Source organism: Gymnogyps californianus, chromosome 13 (assembly GCF_018139145.2).
Source record: "Gymnogyps californianus isolate 813 chromosome 13, ASM1813914v2, whole genome shotgun sequence".
Taxonomy (NCBI): domain Eukaryota; kingdom Metazoa; phylum Chordata; class Aves; order Accipitriformes; family Cathartidae; genus Gymnogyps; species Gymnogyps californianus.
In genome coordinates, this window is record NC_059483.1 from 14,867,641 (window position 1) to 14,885,809 (window position 18,169).

General features: G+C 37.5%; 1 protein-coding gene across 5 annotated transcripts in view; it reads left to right on the forward strand.

The window, feature by feature from the left end:
- Window positions 1-18,169, forward strand: part of TASOR (transcription activation suppressor) — a 34,610-nt gene that overhangs the window by 13,553 nt on the left and 2,888 nt on the right. For 2 of the 5 annotated variants that reach the window (XM_050904976.1, XM_050904978.1), the window contains exons 7-20: window positions 177-304; window positions 995-1,026; window positions 1,731-1,836; window positions 2,270-2,373; window positions 2,468-2,571; window positions 2,809-2,881; window positions 3,032-3,110; window positions 4,754-5,452; window positions 6,317-6,319; window positions 7,209-7,644; window positions 10,140-10,284; window positions 15,147-15,967; window positions 16,715-16,837; window positions 17,421-17,580. In XM_050904976.1, coding sequence (XP_050760933.1) covers window positions 177-304; window positions 995-1,026; window positions 1,731-1,836; window positions 2,270-2,373; window positions 2,468-2,571; window positions 2,809-2,881; window positions 3,032-3,110; window positions 4,754-5,452; window positions 6,317-6,319; window positions 7,209-7,644; window positions 10,140-10,284; window positions 15,147-15,967; window positions 16,715-16,837; window positions 17,421-17,580 — 3,013 coding nt within the window. Of the gene's footprint in view, window positions 1-176; window positions 305-994; window positions 1,027-1,730; window positions 1,837-2,269; window positions 2,374-2,467; window positions 2,572-2,808; window positions 2,882-3,031; window positions 3,111-4,743; window positions 5,461-6,316; window positions 6,320-7,201; window positions 7,645-10,139; window positions 10,285-15,023; window positions 15,968-16,714; window positions 16,838-17,420; window positions 17,581-18,169 lie in introns of all 5 variants that reach the window. The other 3 variants (XM_050904974.1, XM_050904977.1, XM_050904975.1) reach the window with 2 other exon arrangements.

Sequence of the window (18,169 nt, forward strand, 5' to 3'; positions counted from 1 at the left end):
TGGGTTTCAAACTCCCTTTGTTTATTTAAATAATTAATCATGAGGTATGTTTTGTAAGCTATTCCTGTGAAATAGAGTACACCTTTCAGTGAAAAAAGGTCATGGATTGTTAGTATATTTGCAAAATACAGTTTACCAGACGTCTAATTTAACATTGTGTTCACTTCTTTTTCTAGTACTATTTTTACGAATACGGCTTTGATGAGATAAGGCGAAGACCAAGACATGTTTGTCCTTATGCTGTTGTTTCTTTTACTTATAAAGATGAAATGGTGCAAGTACCAAAATTCTTGCCCCCATCAAGGTAAGCTAGGAAATAAGTTTTGGAAAGACTGCATGCAGCATGAAGAATTCATAGCTCTTGGCAGTAGCTTAGAATTGATTTAGATGAACAGTGCTGAAATGAATGAACATGTCACAGGGACTTAGCATAATTAATATTTCTAATGCAAAGCATTAGAGGTGACAAAATTGGTTTTATGCAGCAGGCTGCCCCTGTAGGAAGCAATTCTGCTGCTCTTTTCACCTACTCGCCTTCTGCCTAGGTGGAATCCACGTATAGTGGTGGTTTGTTTTTTTTGGTTTGGTTTTTTTTTTTTGCTTAACTGAGGAAATTCACAGACATAAAAACGTTCACAGCATTATCTTGCTTGGTATTCTAGAAAAATATTCTGTATACTTTGTCACTGAACTCTTCACTGGTGTTGTCTTATCACTTGTGGAGAGAATAAATGGGCAGTTGATTACAGATACAATATGATACCTGTGTTGACAGGAGGGCATCCAGATGTGGAGACTGTACTATGTAGTGCTAAAAATAGTTATCAAGATATCTAAAATAGCACAAGATGCTGCAGCAGTGATGGCTTGAGGTTAGAGAGCGAATTATCAGTGTTGCTATTTTGTTAGACTGATAAAGTATCCTCAATGTAAGATTTAGTAGCCAGAAGTTCCTGTCTCAACCTAGTCATGCTGTCTTTTTTCTTTTTGTTAGATCAAACAGCTTCAACACAGACAGAAGTACAGGTAAGAATGAATTGAAATTTATTGCTTTTATGATATAGACATGGAAGGTTTTGGACTTGTTTTCCCCATGTAGTTTTATTTGTCTTTAACCAACTTAGTTATGCTGACTGTGTAGCTGAGTTTTATCCTGTACCATACTGATTGCAGGCATCTCTTCCTGATATTGGATGATCGAACAGACACCTTAATGTGTGTCTTCTTTTACCAGAACAAACCAGAACTCAACAAAATCAAACGTCTCTTTTCCCCTCCTTTTCTACTGATAGCGTAGTAAGAACTTCTCTTCTGTTCTCGAATCTCCTGTTCAATGGCACTTCAAATAATATGATCCTCTGTCCTGCTTTTCTTTTGAGCCTCATTCAAGCATAATATTAATATGTATGAAAGTGGTTGACAGTTAAGGTAAGGAAAGAGGATGTCATTCCACAGATGCTGGCATCGAGGGCATGCTTATGTAGACAGGTACAGGTAACATACCAACCTCCTTTACTCTGCTCAGAGCAGGTCAAAACAAGATAGGATTGTAAATACCCTTTCTGTTACCTTTTAACTTATTATCTAACATATTATCGTCTTGTCTGGTATTAGTATGAAATTTTCACTAAACTGCTTTTGGAGATTCAGCAGCCTCTTTACTGCCATTTCTTTTCAGTGCCACCTAGCAAGTGGTTTCACTTAGTCTGTCTTTCTCTGTCTGAATTTAGATAAATCTAACTATACATTATGGAGGGGACAGCTTTGGAATAAAGGCAAACTTTTGTGCCACGTTTCCTTGAAATCAGCAGCACGTCCTTTCCTTCCATGCAAGCTGTGAGTATTACCATTTAAAGAATAAGTTTAAAATATTGCTGTGTTAAAACTCTTTCTAGAGACTGGTGAATTTTGGATATATTCAGATGAAAATCTAAAATACACATTGACTAGACACTTTAAGTATGTCAGACTAGACTCTTGAGTCGTGCGTGTCCAGGGCTGCTTCTAGTTTATGTGCACAACTCTGTCAGCATCTCTTTTTTTGTTTGGTGTTTTGTTGTTTTTTGGTTCCCCCCCACCCCCCCCTTAAAGTGACATACATTCCATTGCAGAAATAAACACCACTGGCTCACAAGATAGTCCAAGGAACTGATTTTTAAAAGCGTGTATTTAATAGTTCTTATTTGGTCAATGAGGGTAGGACTATGGGGGGAAAAAAGAGGTCTTTATTTTTTTTTTTTTTCTCCCTCCCCCCACCCTTCATCTCCAGTCCTGAGAAGCTTGAGGTTGAAAAAGTTGTGAGCATTGATCAATTGAAGAAAAAAATTTCACCAGCATTGTTCTATAAAGAAACTTACCTAGGAGCAAAAGAAGGTAAATAGTTCTAGCTTAATTTTTTTAAATTCAGAATTTTAAAAAGTTTTCTGAATTACAGTTTTGTTTCTTTTTTACCCTTGTGTCATGTCAGTGTTGAAGAACGGCATGTACTGTAGCCTTTATGAAGTTGTGGAGAAGTCCCGTTCTGGTAGTCACTTGGAAGGTTTACTTCAAAAACTAGAGAAAGAGAAACTTGTGAGTGCAACAGATTTGACTATTCCTGTTTTTAAAAATAATTTTACTAACTAGTAATTGAGGCATATTACAAGATCCATGATCTCGCTGGAATTCCTTAGCTGGCATATTCTTAAGTATTGTATTAGGGCAGTTCTCTACCCATGATGGAATTTAGCTTACAGACAGTAAGAGTATTCATAGTGAGCAAATGTCTTCGATTGTTTGAAACGGTATACTTTTTTTGCGTGAAAACAGGTTCTTGTGAAACCACTTCTGGACAGAGGATTTCTTTTTCTTCTTTCTCCTTGGCAAATGATGTCCCCTTACGGTATGCATACTCTGGGTTTTTTGGTTTTGAGTTGGGTGGTTGTTTTTGTTTTGGTTTGGTTTTTGGGGGGATGGTTTCTGAGTATTAGATTGTCTTTTGAAGCATAGTGGTCTTCTCCTTCACAACTGTTTTTATTTTCTTGTGTTCTAGACCACCAAACTGGACGGCCCCGCATGCTACATGCATTGTTTCTGTTTCCAGAACCTAGAGGTATAATGAGCTCAAGTAAGTTTGTTCACTGTTGAGAGTGTTGTGTACGTGCTTATTTAAATGCAGTTTATATTCTGTTGAAGACTTTGTAGTGTTATAGCCTGTCAGTGTAAACTGGGAATAAGTTTGAATTGGTTATGGTCATGGTGATGGTGTTCAAAAGTGTTTCTTTCTTCAGAAGAGTAGTTATCACACTACATATTTTAGGTTCTTTTGTTCATATTTGAGAAAGTAAAACTTTTGTTCAAATTTCTTGATTGTATATTCTAGTAGAATTGAGCATCAGTATTCCAAGAGATCTATGCATTAGTAATTACGTTGCACTTCAGAGGTTTGAGGGCTTTAACCATCGAAACATTAAGGACAAAATATCTGAAAGTCTTTAATGTACCTGTAATTATTATTTTTTTTTTTTTTGCATTTGGATACACACCAAAAACTGAGTAAATGAACAAAGAACATACTGATACAACCAGGTAATAAAAGATGACTGAAAGGACTTGGCTTTAGTAGAACTCTAATGCTTTGGGATGAGAATTTAAAGTTAATCTTTTACAGTTGAAATTTGCAATAAGTAGTACTGGCAGCAGAATGCAGTCCTTTTTGGCCTGCTGTGAGTTAGAAGCGATATTGTCAAAACATAGCTCTTTCCAGGCATTTCACTTTTACAGAGGAGTTCTTGTCCTAAGTCTTGGCCGCTTCCTAGATTCTTATCTCTATATTTCTTATTTTAATAAACCCCTTACCTTTTTCTTATTTAAGTAACAATTGTGAAAATGCCATCAGTTATAGATTGGGTAAGAGGAGATATGATACGACATTTAAAGTGTGTGCATGCCAGTTCCTTAAAAGTACTCTAGTTCTTGCTGCTGTGACACTTCAAAGACTTGTGAGCTCCAGTTCCTGTCAAACACAAGGTTAATCACTGGATTGAGTCTTCAGGGTGCTTAAATGGTTGAATGAAGAAAAGTTTCAGTCTGTGATTGGAAGGGGGGAGGAGTGTGAATAAATAAATAAAATAAAAAAGAGATATAACTTAGAGCTTGCTTGAGCTGCTATTTCAAGGATGTGGTAAAAGGATCTAATAACTTCCCAGGACAGGGAAATCCTGCTCTTGGCACATGCTCCTATTGCATCTCTTTGATTTAGTGAGTTGTATTGCTTTGCAAAGGAATGGAAAAAACTGTATAGGTTTCTGCTGGGCTACTAAGCTGAATCATTTTATAAGGGTCCAGTGAGCTTAGAAGTAGGACAATGAATGCATCGGGACTGCAAAAGGAGGAGTAATGCTTCTCCTTTTCTTGCAGGGAGCTATTAGGCTGCTTCTTAGTAAGACTTTGAAGTGGCCACCTTCTAGAAGGGTCAGTAAAGTGATTTAAATTGGAAATGATAAGTGTATCTAGGATACAGGTTACCACAAAATTATGAAAATGAGCAGTTCATCATGACTATGAGTAGGTTGACTTTTAAGTAGGCTTTAAAGCTAGTTACTTCACAAAAAATTACTTTCCTGGCTTTTGCGTTATTTCTCCACAGTCATTCCAAACTGTTTCACTAAATGTGTATAATACAGAATATTGCTAACTAGTCATCATTTATTTATAGCTTTATGATTTGATTTTAATTGTGAATTCCCTTTTCTCCTATGGCAGCACAAAAAAGTGTTCCATTTGGAACACAGAAAAATTCAACTACCATGGTTTTGCACGAAAATCAGGAAATCATTCCAGAATTCACAAAGTTTATTCAGTCTCTACATTTTGCTTTAATCCAGTCTCGTAAAGACGCTACTGCAGATTTCAATGCTGTTGTGGAAAAGTATATAAATGAGTATTTGAAAAGATGCTGTAGTGGCTCTGGAAAATATAGGGAATTTGTATTATATCGGTATGAATCACGGTTGGATGACAAAAAATTTCTTTATTCTGCTCCAAAAAATAAATCTCATCTTGACAGCTCCTTGCAAAACTATATTTTTGGTTGTGAGGGATATCAACTACCTGTTTCTAGAGCTAAGGAATTGATGGAGGGAAATCGGAAACTTCAACAGTTCAGTCCCATCTCAGATTATGAAGCCACAGAAGAAGATTCTGATTTTGCCCATGCAAAAAGCGCGAAAAGAATCCGTGCAAAATACGAAGCCACTGCTGCCAAGCGAAAACTGCCTCACTCTGGAGATTATGACCCTGATAGACTCAAAGAACTTATTAACTTAATCCAGTGTAGGAAAAAAAATGTAGGTGGAGATTCTGACTCTGAAGACTTTAGAAATAAAAGTGGTCTGAAAAGGAAGCTGGAAAAACAGTCTGAAAATTTGCGGAAATACTTAAAAATGAGTGAATCTTCAGAGAATAGTTGTCAGTATGAAGGTAAGAAAGTCTTTGTTTAGAGTTCCTCTTTAAACATTGTAGTTCAAAGCATACTTAACACTTAATCTTTATAGATTGAATATTTTTTGCATACTGTGGATATTTTAATGCGTGGTGGTTCATTTAAACATTGGCCTGAGATCCATCAATAGAGATGAAGTTTATTTTTATGTAGGTTGCCTCTTTCTAGGAGAGAAGTTAACAGGAGTTGTCATGGAAGCTGCTTTTGTTCTGCCTCTTCGAAAAGAAGGCAGACTTCCAAAGAGTTTGCTTAGCTGTGGAACTGTCCAAAGACTTTCTAATACAGAGTACTAAGCAGACTTGATATCATAATGTCTTTTGCAGAGTTTGACCTTAGGCATTGCTGTAATTCTTTATGGCTCCAATACCCTGTATAATACCTAATAAATTTAGATTGAAGGGGAGAATTAAACTTCCAAGCATGAGCACAGTTCAGTTTTGAACTAGCCAGTAATGTGTGTAGTGGGACAAAGGAAACAACCTAATAGCATTAAGATTGAATTATTCTGTACATGAAATTATCTACATCCAAACCTCAGATAATTATCACAGATATTATCTGATACTTAAGATCTGCCAAAAAACCCCCCTTTGATTTCTGTTTCCCTGACCCTTTTCTCAAGGCAATGATATAGGCCTCCTTCAGAAGGGGGAAAATTGGGGAGAAGGGTGGCACAAAGAGGGGGATTTACATCAGGCACCAGTCATTCTGATGGGAAGATGAAGTGGCTGATCTTAGGAATAAGTTTCCCTTTTGAGAGGGACAAAAGATACTGGCATGTGTGGATGGAGGAGACAGAGGGTAGGCTACATGCTAGATCTTCCTGCTTGGAAGTCTGTGAACCTTCAGGGTCTTTTTACATTGGTTATTAATGTAAAATATGTGAATGCATTTCTACCTGGCTGTAATCAGAACAGTATCTGTTTAAAACTACACTTTGACTTTACTCCTTCAGGGGTACCAAAACAGCAACATCTGTCTATGGTTTGAATTCCATGTTTTTATATAACCCTAAAAATAATTTGTTTGTCTTGCAAAAAATCTTACCCAAGATATTGTGAGCTTAAGTATCTAAACATGATTAGATTTTTATTAGTCAAACAGCACTTAAACAATTCCATATTTCCATACATGATAAATGAGTTAAGGGTTCATCAGATACTTAAAGTAGTTTCTTGGCCTGTCTCTTCCCAAGATGAGTAAATACCTATGGTATTTACTCATCCAAGGGGATGAGTAGAAGAATAATAACCCTGTTCCAAAGTTACGTTTAGTATAAATAGGCATGGGAAAGTTTTAGGATTAGCTTGGTCTAAGATAACTTAGGAGGTTAAGCATTAAGATATTCATCAGCTTCTGGAGCAACAGTGATAGGATGGAGAGAAGTATCTATTTTGCTCAAACTAATCTTTTTCTCTCAACAAGTGATGGAGAATTTTACAAGGTTTCCATGAAATACATAGATCATAGTATGTGACTTCTATTAAAACGTAATTATTTATCTAGGGGAGACTGTTAGCTTTAGAAACTGCCCTTTTATCAACATCTACCTGTTTAAAAATTTTTGTTAAGAAAATAAATGTATGTGTACTGTATGAATTGATACTAAAGAGTGAGATTGTGGGTATGTGGCAGGTGTTGGGGGGGGCTTTGTCTGGCTTTGCTTTTATTTTAAAACTCAGTAATGGATTACTTTTCCCCTCCTCCCCCTACTCTAAGGGGGCAGAACCTCGGATTCGCCACACTCTGTTTTCTCAATTAATACTGGTCTTGGTGGACATGATACTGACTTGAGGCAGCAAGATGTATTCGACCCTGCTGTTACTGACACACATGGCCTCATTAAACTGCTTTTAGAAACACTAGCTAGTGCAGGACACTTGGATTCATCGTTGGCACGGTCTGTAAATCAAGCTTTAGGATTAAGCACTGATGAAATTGAAGAGGATATGAGACAAAAATATGAATATGAATCCATTCCAGCGCAGGACAAAGATGATCATGAGCTGCCTAATACTGCTCAGGCTGAAAATGTTAACTTTAAGGACCCACAGAGCCCAGTGATACTGGAAACTGATGCGGCATGCTTACCCTACCCTGTTGATGTTGATCTACGGCTTTCAGCTAATGAAGTAGGCCTTGAACACACACTACGTTTAAAAGTAAGTAGAACTGCCATGTAGGTAGATGCTGATAATGAATATATTCATTTTTCTATTTTTCATAAAATGAGACTGAATGAAAAAAACATTCCATTTTTTACATGGGTAAACATAAATAAGCACTAACTTTTCTGTGAAGAAGCTTTTCTCTTTGGTAGGAGCGTGTATGGAAATTTTCTTAACTCTAAGATGTGTGTTCCTGGTTCTTTACGTCTACTTTTTCTGTCATAAAACTATAATTAAGAATACCTGAAAGATGGAAAGCAACCATGGTCAGTCTTCCTCACTAGCTTTACAATAAGCGTCATATGCAGCTGCTCCAGCAATAGACAGCAAAACTTCTGTCGTTCTGTTGCTGAGTGCTGTATATGAGGGTGTTTTTTCATGTTTGCTGAGACCACAGTCTCACAGTTGTCTTCTGTCTCTTGTAGAAAAAAGATACTCTATTCTGGCTCTCACCTTGCTTATGGTGGTGGGTTTTTTTAGCGATCTGTGAAGTTGTTGCATGGAATAAGTATAGTGTTACTGTAACGGCTTGCATACTGCCTTCCATCTTCCTCCTTCTTCAGGGGTGATTCTTGGTCTGGCTCGGGTATTGAGGTTTGCTGAACCTGAAACACAATGAGGAGAGATTTGAGAGTTCCTCATCACAGTTATTGCCTAGCTGTTACTCTTCCTGAAAGTAGGTTATAAGGCAGTAGTTGCTGTCCCATATGGACTCTCTCTCAGCAATGGTTGCAGGGCAGGCCATTAATGATTGTGTACTACTTAGTCTTTAACCTTATAGACCTGATAGGTGGTTTGGATATGACAGCTTGTCATGATTATGAAATTCCATCTCAGGCACAGAAACGAGCCTTTTTTTGACCAGGCTCCTCCCAGATCTAACTTGAGACAATCTCTTTCAGAGCTTATGCACCCAGAATTCTTCCCTCTTCTCCCCCCAAATGCAAACCAAAAATAAATATATCAGTCGTAGGCTGTATAATTTCAAGACTACTTTTGGCCTGTTGCTTTCTTGTCATAAGCAAGAAAGTGAAAGAAGTCAAACTGCAATCTGTATTTGATATTTAGAGTTGGTTGGAGGTATCTTAAACAAGAATGTTTATCCACCAGGTGAGCAATAGTTACTCTCTCTAGAGAAGCAGAATGAGAGCTGTTTCCTTTTAACGATAGCTGTATCTCTTGTCTTGATAGAACAGATTGGCAAAACTAAGTCGATTGTCTTTGGAAACTAACTATGCTTTATGGGTTCTGGACTATTATCTTAAAAACAAACAAAAAACCCCAATCACAACAGCTTACCTCAGCTGACTGTTTCTGTGTGTTAGTGACCTTTTCTAGTGACAATACCTCAGGGTTAATAAAGTGATTCTTACTGCTTTACAATCATCAAGCATCCTTTTGCTCTAATTGTTGTTACTGCTCCAGTTTTGGGAACTGGTCTTGGTCCAGCCTCTTCACAGTGTATTCTCTCTCCTACTTAATAGCAGCAGCCATTTTATAGGGCAGGAAAACACCCCTCACTTGTGTGCACAAGTGAGGATCCTGCAATCCTCATCTTTCGGTCTTGAACTGTGGAAAAGATGATGGGCCTGTTTCTGTCCCGCTAGCAGTGTCTGAGTGAGAAAGTGTTAAGAAATGTGCATAGTGGACGGTCTTAAATGCTTTATGGATATTAAAGGTGGTTGGGGAGTTGGCTTTATTTAGTTTTGGCGGGAGCAGAGTTGAAAAATTCTGAGCACTTAAACGCATGCCTAGCTCTCTGTATGTGCCCTTTTGGTGCAGTGGTGTATACGTGTTCCACGCATACTTTTCATGACAGCATATAACTGGCAGAACACCCTTTAAAGAAGGCTCTTGTGCTTAGGGTTCAGAGTGCCCCAGCTGCTTGCTCGATCACATTACTCTACGGAGTGGTTGTTCGATGATCTCTGTTATTGATACTTCTACACAAAGCCCAGTTTCTAAGTCATGGAGCAGGAAAGAGTTTGTCCTACCTGTAATCTCTGTGCTGTTTTGCTTCTAACCATCTGGAATGTGAGATGAAATTGGATTGTTCAAGGGCTTAATACTAGTTGCAGGCAGTTCCTCAGTAATGCCAACATCTCATGGCTTTAGTCAGCTATCAAGACAACAGCCTGAAAAAGGCTAAGGAGCAGACAGTTTTCTTAATTTTTTTCCCCTCTTTGCCTCCTTTCCTCCCTGCCCCACCCAGCTTCTGCACTCTAAGGCACGTGCTCAGGACTGCCTTATTTACTTAATGATAGACGATCAGCAAAGACATCTGTCTCAGAAATTATCAAACAGGTAAATGAAATATCGAAGTACCTCATGTAAACATTTCCAAGTTTGACTTGACTTGATTGACGGCAAAATTGCCAATATGCTGGTGAACTCGGGTGCATTCTTACTGTCAGCTGTTCAGAATGTAAAAGCTTAAGAGCTACCAAAAAAAAAAAAGTTTTGAGCTGAGAATTTTTATTGTTTTTTAGGAAGCAAGCACTGGAAGTGTAAGTAGTTTTGAAGACTACAGTCCCTGTCCTAGTACACCTATAGAACATGTTTATCGCAGGCAACATTCCAACTCAAATAATATAGGAGAAGTTGGAATGCACTGGAAACTTATTCCAATTACAGGTAAGATGGGTTTAATTCTTATGTTGCTACAAATAGTGAATGAAAACATTCTAAAGGTTTGTATCTTTCATAGATCCCATTCTTGGGTCACATGTTGGTACACAAGCATATATATAGCCTATGCAGTTATTATATTTGCTTAATGCAGAAATCTGCTGGATGAAAACAGATACTGGTGGAGAATATTGCTTTGGGTACATACTGACATAATTTAGAAATGTGAATGCTTGATTATTTATCTGGTGAGGTATGTAACTGTGTTGAATTCAGTGTTGGAACTTGCTAGGTTCTGCTGAAAGATTGGATGGGCGGATAATTGCAACTCCTAATCCAGAAAAGTAATGAAAAATGTGTTCTCCTTTTAGAAAGTAGTCTACTTCTTATTGCATCAACTGGAAGTGCTTCTACTGGAAGTGCTTCAACATCTTTGTCCTTATCTAAACATTTAAAACCTAATCTTACAGAAGAAACTTCTTCAACTTGATGAGTCAACAGTGTCAAGTCTTGAGAGAGCATAAAAGCATGGATTTGAAGGACATGGAAACTGGGCTGTAGAAATAGTCATCAAGAGCTCTAAATTCAAGGCTACAAATCAAGTCGATTTAGGACTAAATCCAGATAGAACTTAACTGCATTCTCTGAGTAAAAACTTGCTGATTTCTGATCGTGTTGCAGGAATGCTGGAATCTGTCTCTTGCACGCTTCTGATACCCATCCAGTTGTGTAGTTCAGCAGCTCTTTTTTGTTTGGCTGAGGAGGGCAGGGGAAACAGGTTTCCCTTCACAGGATTCATAGGCCTTTCAGTGAAATGGCAGGGTGATTCTGGATAACGTTTTCTGCACTTTCTTTAAGGGCCAAACATAAAAAACCTGTTCTGATATTTTACTAAGTTACAGAGTATGGAGACTGTAAAGTTGTTTGGATAGGACATTATTTCTTTTACTCCTGGAGGAAATGGCCACTGTGCATATAGATCAGGATATGGTTGCTGAGATAACTAGTTGAGTGGGTGATTAAGCATCTAAAACCTGTAATACATCATAGACGCTGGATGTGGGAGTTCATGCAAGGGTTTGTCAATTGACTGACACGTCGCACAGTCATCTGTGAGACTACAGATCTTACTAGAAAAAAATTTCTCTGAAGTCTTCTGAGAGGGAGAAGTGCTGTTCTCTAGAGATGAAAGAGATTGTCTTGAGCATCACTGGATATCTTGAGTTCCTCTGAGGTCAGTTCTTCAAATTGGCTCTTGCTGCAGTACGTGTTGACTAGCTCTGCAATATGATCGTGTAAAAGGTGCTGTATAAATACCAAGAAGCTCTACAAATGCTAACTGCTGCTGTCCTTCAGGAGGGGCAGGGAGAGTTCAAGAGGATCAGCTGTAAAAACACGAAGATAAACAAACAGGTCAGAAGAGTGCATGGGACAGTTTGCATATGTCATTATGGCCTGAACTACTGAGCAGCTCGTATTCTCACCTGGTATTGAATTTTCATCAGAAAATTAGATCAGTAATGCGCTGTTCAGCTAGTGAACTCATTTTCTTGGAGTACATGAAGAAGGCTGTAGGAGTGTCAAAAGAGCCATTAGCATTTTGGGCTACCGGCACTCAATTTTTACTGGGCATATCTTCCTGTATAGTATCTTCTAGAGGGCTTTGAATTTTTATTCTAGGGAATTAAGATCAACTCCGTAATATAATTTATAGGAAGCTTTGTTGTTTTCTGAAACTGATTGCTTTCTAATCTGATGGCTTCTCTGTGTCTCATTTTTGTAGCAAGGGAGCATAGAAAGGAATTCAGAAAACATCAGTCTTTCTTTTTCATCTGTGCACAATTGCAGGAAGGCAAATTAGCAATCTTTTGGTTTTTCTTTTTAAACAAAAATATGTTTTACTTTTGATAAAGTGTATCCCCCTGATACAGGGGTCATGTTCAGCTAAACTTGCTTTAAGAACCTGACTCTTTGTAGTTTGTGACTTGAGGAATGGGGGGTTTGTCTTGCTTCTTCCCCAATGACATCAGATAGTGATGGAGGAGATAGTTGTTCATAGGTCGTTACTGTTACTGTTCATTTCTTCATGATTACATAATCTAAACTTCTGACAAGGGGAAGCAAACCTGAGTCTTATTTGTGAAAGCTAACTTGGGCACATGTGTGTTTTAACAAACCTATCCTAACTCAGTTTTGGTTTGAATTGGAGACTCTTCTTTGGCTTTAGACATTGAGCGCAAAAATGGTGTTTCTTCTTGCTTATTCTTCCTTCTCTTGTAAGAGAAGATTAATGCATTAATAAACATTCTTAAAAGTGATGGCTTTGATGACATTCATCTTGGATATGAAGAAACAGAATGTTCTAGGCTTTCTTTGTCAGGTGGTGTTTGAATTTCCGATATCAAAATCTACCCAAGAATCCTCTGTTTGGAGTCACTGTAGAAGGACTTCTCTTAAACAGTGAAGAATTTGACTCTTAATCTGCAAGGATAACTACTTCAGCAGCTCTTAAACAGCTGTTCTTGCTAAGATTGTTTTCAGGCAGTTCTCTTTTTGGTTTCTTTGACATATCCAGTTCCAAGGTGTTACCAACAAAGAGTATGTTTGAAATAGTAAATCATACTTTAATAGTTGTTGAAGTGTTTGTTTGTTTATTTGGGTTTTGCTCCTTCCTTATGCATTTGTTTTTTTGTGAAGACTTGTGACCCAAAGGTGTAGATCTATGAAGGATGCCACCTTCAGAGAATTCTATTTAAATAAGGGTAACTTTAGTTTAAATCATCCTTTTTTTTTTTTTTAAATCCTGTTTTTCTTACATGTTGGAAAATATTTTGGATTTCATATTCAGCAGTATATCTTTCTGTTTAAATTCTGCTTAACATTTTTTAATAAAAACCTTTAGTAAAAACAAAGGCTTTTGTTTTTTAAAACAAAGTTTCTTTCTTTCTGGAAAACTTTAAATAATAACCTTTGAAGAATAACCTAATCGGTTCTTAATCATATATATCTTGAAAACTTTTTTCCTAATAGTTACAGAAACTTTCCATCAAATCAGGATGAGTGGATTGTATATTAATTTTTTCAATAACCTTAGGATTTGAAACTTTACGTGTATTGGGGGTGCAGACAGGAGAGCCACAGAACAAAATTTCATTGCTAAAAATTGGTATGCAACTGATGAGCTGTATTAAAATGTAGGAAGTTATAAAAATAGCCCCAAATGTAAAGCCATAGTATAGCTTTTAATCTTCTTACTAAGACTTGCTTATAGTACAATATTTCTTGATTACAATAGTGATGTAGCTTGTAAGTGTTGAGCAGCTCAAGAAGAATGATACCCATAAAATTCTCAAGTACCTTCTGTCTCAAACGAGCTTAAACTAAGCTTACTCTGTTAACATTATAATTTGGTACTGAGTTCTTCAACGTCTTTTAAAAGTAATATACTCGTGTATGCAAAAGGTGTAGATCAACACTGAAGGTATAGGGCAACAGAAAAAAGGTTCAAATAAAATAGAATGGAACTAATTGGAATAACCTGATTTATATCTGCATTTAGTGCTTTTAAAGAAAACTAGAAATTTGGGTTGACTCAAAGGATGTGCTTTGAAGGATGAAGAAAGAACATATAGTTTCATTGACAAGGAAAATAAGGCGGAACCACATTTCTGGTTTCTCTGTATAACTCTAGTGGCAGAAAGCAACTGAGGTGATACTGTCACCTTGAAAAAGGGATCCTGTGAGTGGCAGATGTCCTTTTAGATCTGGATGGACGTGATCAAATTCGGGACTGAATGTAACTTTTTTTAACTGGCTACAAAACCAACTGCATTCCAGAAGAACACTAACTTTTAGAAACTGTCTGTGCTATTTTGGTTATTGCTTCTGTTCCAGAAATCTGGTTTTCTGCTTACAACTGTATTAGCTTTAACAATAATACAACACTTAAAAAAAACCCCAAAACCTCAAACAAAACCAACAATCTCCTTTGAAGTATTTATAGAACAGATATATACTGAAATACCTGTATGTATCTGAAATATCTGTGTGTATATATCATTAATTGCAACAAAGTGTTAAATTTGGTTTAAAAACAAACAAAACCATAGTTTTGAATGTGGATGGTGAAGAAACTGAGTGCTGCAGAAACGATCTGAGGTTTGGATTATGAGAGGCTTTCAGCACTCCTTGCAGCATAACTGAGCCTGTGTATCAATAATTACCATAAGACTTATGTCCTACCTTTTTAAGCAAAAAAACTTCTGTTCTCAATTGCGAGATCAGACACGCAGCTTGCAAATTGCAGTCCAACTCCACCAGGTAGTGTGTGGCTAAAATAAGCCCTTCGAAAGTCTGAGGATTATAACCTAGTAGCAAATGAAAATATTTGAATAATTTGTCACCCTGCTTGATTTCTAATTTGATTTTTTTTTTTTTTTTTTTTTGTAATTAAGGCAGTTCCTATTGTGCTCAATCAGATGTTATCTCTGGGAAAATTACTTCTGTTCTGCTTTTTGAGCAAACTTTGACTTTATTGTTCTACCGTCTTAGGAGCTATTAAATTTTCTGTGCTTCTGTACCTCAGCAGAGAGTAACACTTGAGTCTTTGGACTTAAGTTGATTGGCGGGGGGAGGCACAACAGTAATGCTGTTTTAAAACTGTGTTTTGGAGATTTTAGTATATCAGTTGTGTATGACTTTCAAATGTGAGATGATGATGATGACGATTAACTCTCCCTATATAGGTCTGAAATCACCAGAAGAACCACTGGTGTATTTACCGCCAAAGGATGCCTTTCCTAATGACCCCCGGGTAATAAATAGACAGAGAAGTTCTGATTATCAGTTTCCATACTCTCCATTTTCAGACACACAAAAGGGGACAGCAGAAGATGGACTTTATACAAGACAAGTGGAGAAACTTGAAGATCAGTGTGGGCTAGCAGATCACCCTTTTACAACTAAGCATTCCATTAGTGCAGTAATAGAGACTACACTATTAGAAGAATATAATCTCTTTGCAAGAAAGATTCAAGAAATTTTGCAGCAAAAGAATATTGCTTATGTTAGTGGTATGTCCACACCAGTCTTCTCTGCCCGAGAGAGGATAATGAGACTTTCTGAATACATATGTTTACAGGCATCAGAGGTTTCTGTCCAAGAATATATAGAGACACTGAGTGAAAAGTTGCATAGTGTTATTTTGTCGTCTTCGTGCATTAGGCATACTCCACCAATTCAGTCGAGTCCCGAATCAGCCGAAGTGGTTAGTAACGCTGCACTGAATCCTCCACCCGACACGTTACCTGTTTGCAGGGACTCTGACACGGCGTTGTTATCAGAGCCATTGTGTAATAACGTGGTGGAAGATCTGGATTCTACTGAGCAGCGTTCGTCGAGCTTACCCTTGGTGAAGGAGGAAGTAGATCACGTGAATGCTAAAACAGAGGATATGTTGACATCTGATCAGACCTCTTCCAGTGGTGATCTGATGGAGCCACCAGAAAAGACACAGAAATCCCCAGACAACTTAAACATTTCAACCCAACCAGCCCTTTCTGATTTTATAAGCCAGTTAAAACCTGAAGTATTTAACAGTTTGGTCAAAATTATTAAAGATGTACAGAAAAACACTGTGAAATTTTATATTCATGAAGAGGAAGAAAGCATTCTCTGCAAGGAAATCAAGGTAAATATGTTCCAATTCAACCTCTCTCTAGTGTTAAAATAGAATAGAGTGCCTTTCAAATCAGAATGTATAAAACTGGACTTGCAAACATAAGGTAGTCTGAAATTTGTTTCAAAAAAGGGTGAATTGTGAAAGTAGGCTGTCCTGTCCCATTTCTCATTTGAGCTTCTGAGGTCGTCTTGCTTATATTTAGCTTTTACGTAAGTCTTTTTCTTATAGTTGGAAAGCAGAACAGGCCGTAGTTTGGTTCTTTCTGAAGATACTGCCGGGGGGTAGCCTTACGGAAAAAAGATAACAAGGGCAAAAATGTGATAGCTTACCATTTCAGAAAGAATATATGAAAAGTCAATATGTGTGGTTTTGGGGTTTCTTTTTTCCCCCTTCCCCTCCAGTTAATAGTACAGGTAACTTTTGGAGATTACTGTTCTTCTGTATTTAAATGTCTAAGATGAAAGTTGAAAGTGAAATAATAAAAACTTCTGGCTTTACTTGAAAACTCATGCAGTTTTGATAGACTGTCAGTTGGCCATTTAAGTGCAATTCTGCAAGAATGACTGACTTGCTCAAACAGCCGGTTGCTGTGTTGCTACATCCTTCCGATTACGGTATCGGAAAGACAAGGAAGCCAGTCCCTCTGAGATTCGTTTGAGCGGCAGGCTTACTTGACGTGGTCATCACGTGGGGATTGCTTTGGCCGACCTGCCTACTCACTCTTTCTTCACCATCTTCTCTTTCTTGTGGTGTTAGGAATACCTTACAAAGTTAGGTAATACAGAGTGCCATCCGGAACAGTTCCTTAAAAGAAGAGCTGCTCTAGATAAACTGTTGATAATTATCCAAAATGAAGACATCGCCAACCTCATCCATAAGGTATTTCATATACGTAAATGTGTACTATAGAAAGCTGTTGTTAATACATAGTGAGACAAGCTCATTTTGAGCAAGGCTACTTTCTCGTAACAACATAGCATTTAAGTGATGTCCTGTGTTTAGTTGCCATTTGAGGAAACAAAACCGGTTGTGGTAAATACCTAGTCTTGTTCCATCACGTACCCGTAACTTCTTCCACCTCCACATACGTGCTAATGCATGTTTATTCTTAGTAGTTGTAAAGTTGTAGAGAGGCCTGAGTAGTTCTGCTTCTAGTTCTGTGATGCTTTAAAGGCAAGTGAAGGCAGCTGTCCGATTACCTTGGGTATTCCTGACAGCTGGGGTTTATGGACCTGTGCTGGGCAGAAAGTAAAATTATTTTAAGTGCTCAACTTCAACTTCCATTGTCTCACTCCTGTGATGTTTTTGAGAGAGCACCTCCCAAGGCAAGAGAAAAAAATAGTAATTCTTTGAAAATGTGCTTTGAAGTTTGATATTTGGTATTAGCAAGTAGGAAAGTTCTGTAGTTCCTTTTTGTTGTATGATCTTTGGTGTACATCTGACTTTTAACATTTTTAAACAGATACCTGGCTTAGTAACTTTGAAGAGGCTTTCTTGTGTCAGCTTTGCGGGTGTCGATAGTTTGGATGATGTGAAAAACCACACTTACAATGAGTTGTTTGTGTCTGGTGGTTTTGTTGTGTCAGATGAATCTGTCCTTAATCCAGAGTCCATCACTACCGGTAAGTGTGATGCTTTCTGAAGCTTTGAAACACAGACAAAAAAAGCCTGACATTTTTGTACATGAGAGAGATACCACACTCATCGCAGCAAAGAATCAAGTCTTCTAATAATTTTTGGAGAACTTCAGCTAACTCAGTCTCTCTCTTACCTCCAAAAGGGCCTTTTTGGAGAACATGTTTCTGGGGAACGTGTGAGCTTGGAGATCTTGTCTTTCTAAGTTTGTGTTAGATTGTGTAGTTATGTATATGGAGCCTTTTTATTCCTTACTACTCAATCCACAAATATGCTAGAAAAAAAATACTGAAAAGCTACATTTTTTCACTTTTCCTTTATTTGAAATTGAACAGTTGACAACGTTACCGTTTTTTTAAATAGATATTTTAGCAAGGCAGACCACGTGTGACTGAATTCAGCTTTTACGCAAGCAGATACCACCGTTAGGCATCTGACCTACAAAAAAGCAGCTCAGTTTTGGAATATTGTTGTTGGCTAAAGTACTAGGCTAATGGTCACAGTTGTGTAACTATACTTTGATGAAAACGGAAAGAAGCTTTGTGTATATACTGAAGCAGTATTTTCAGTTTGCAT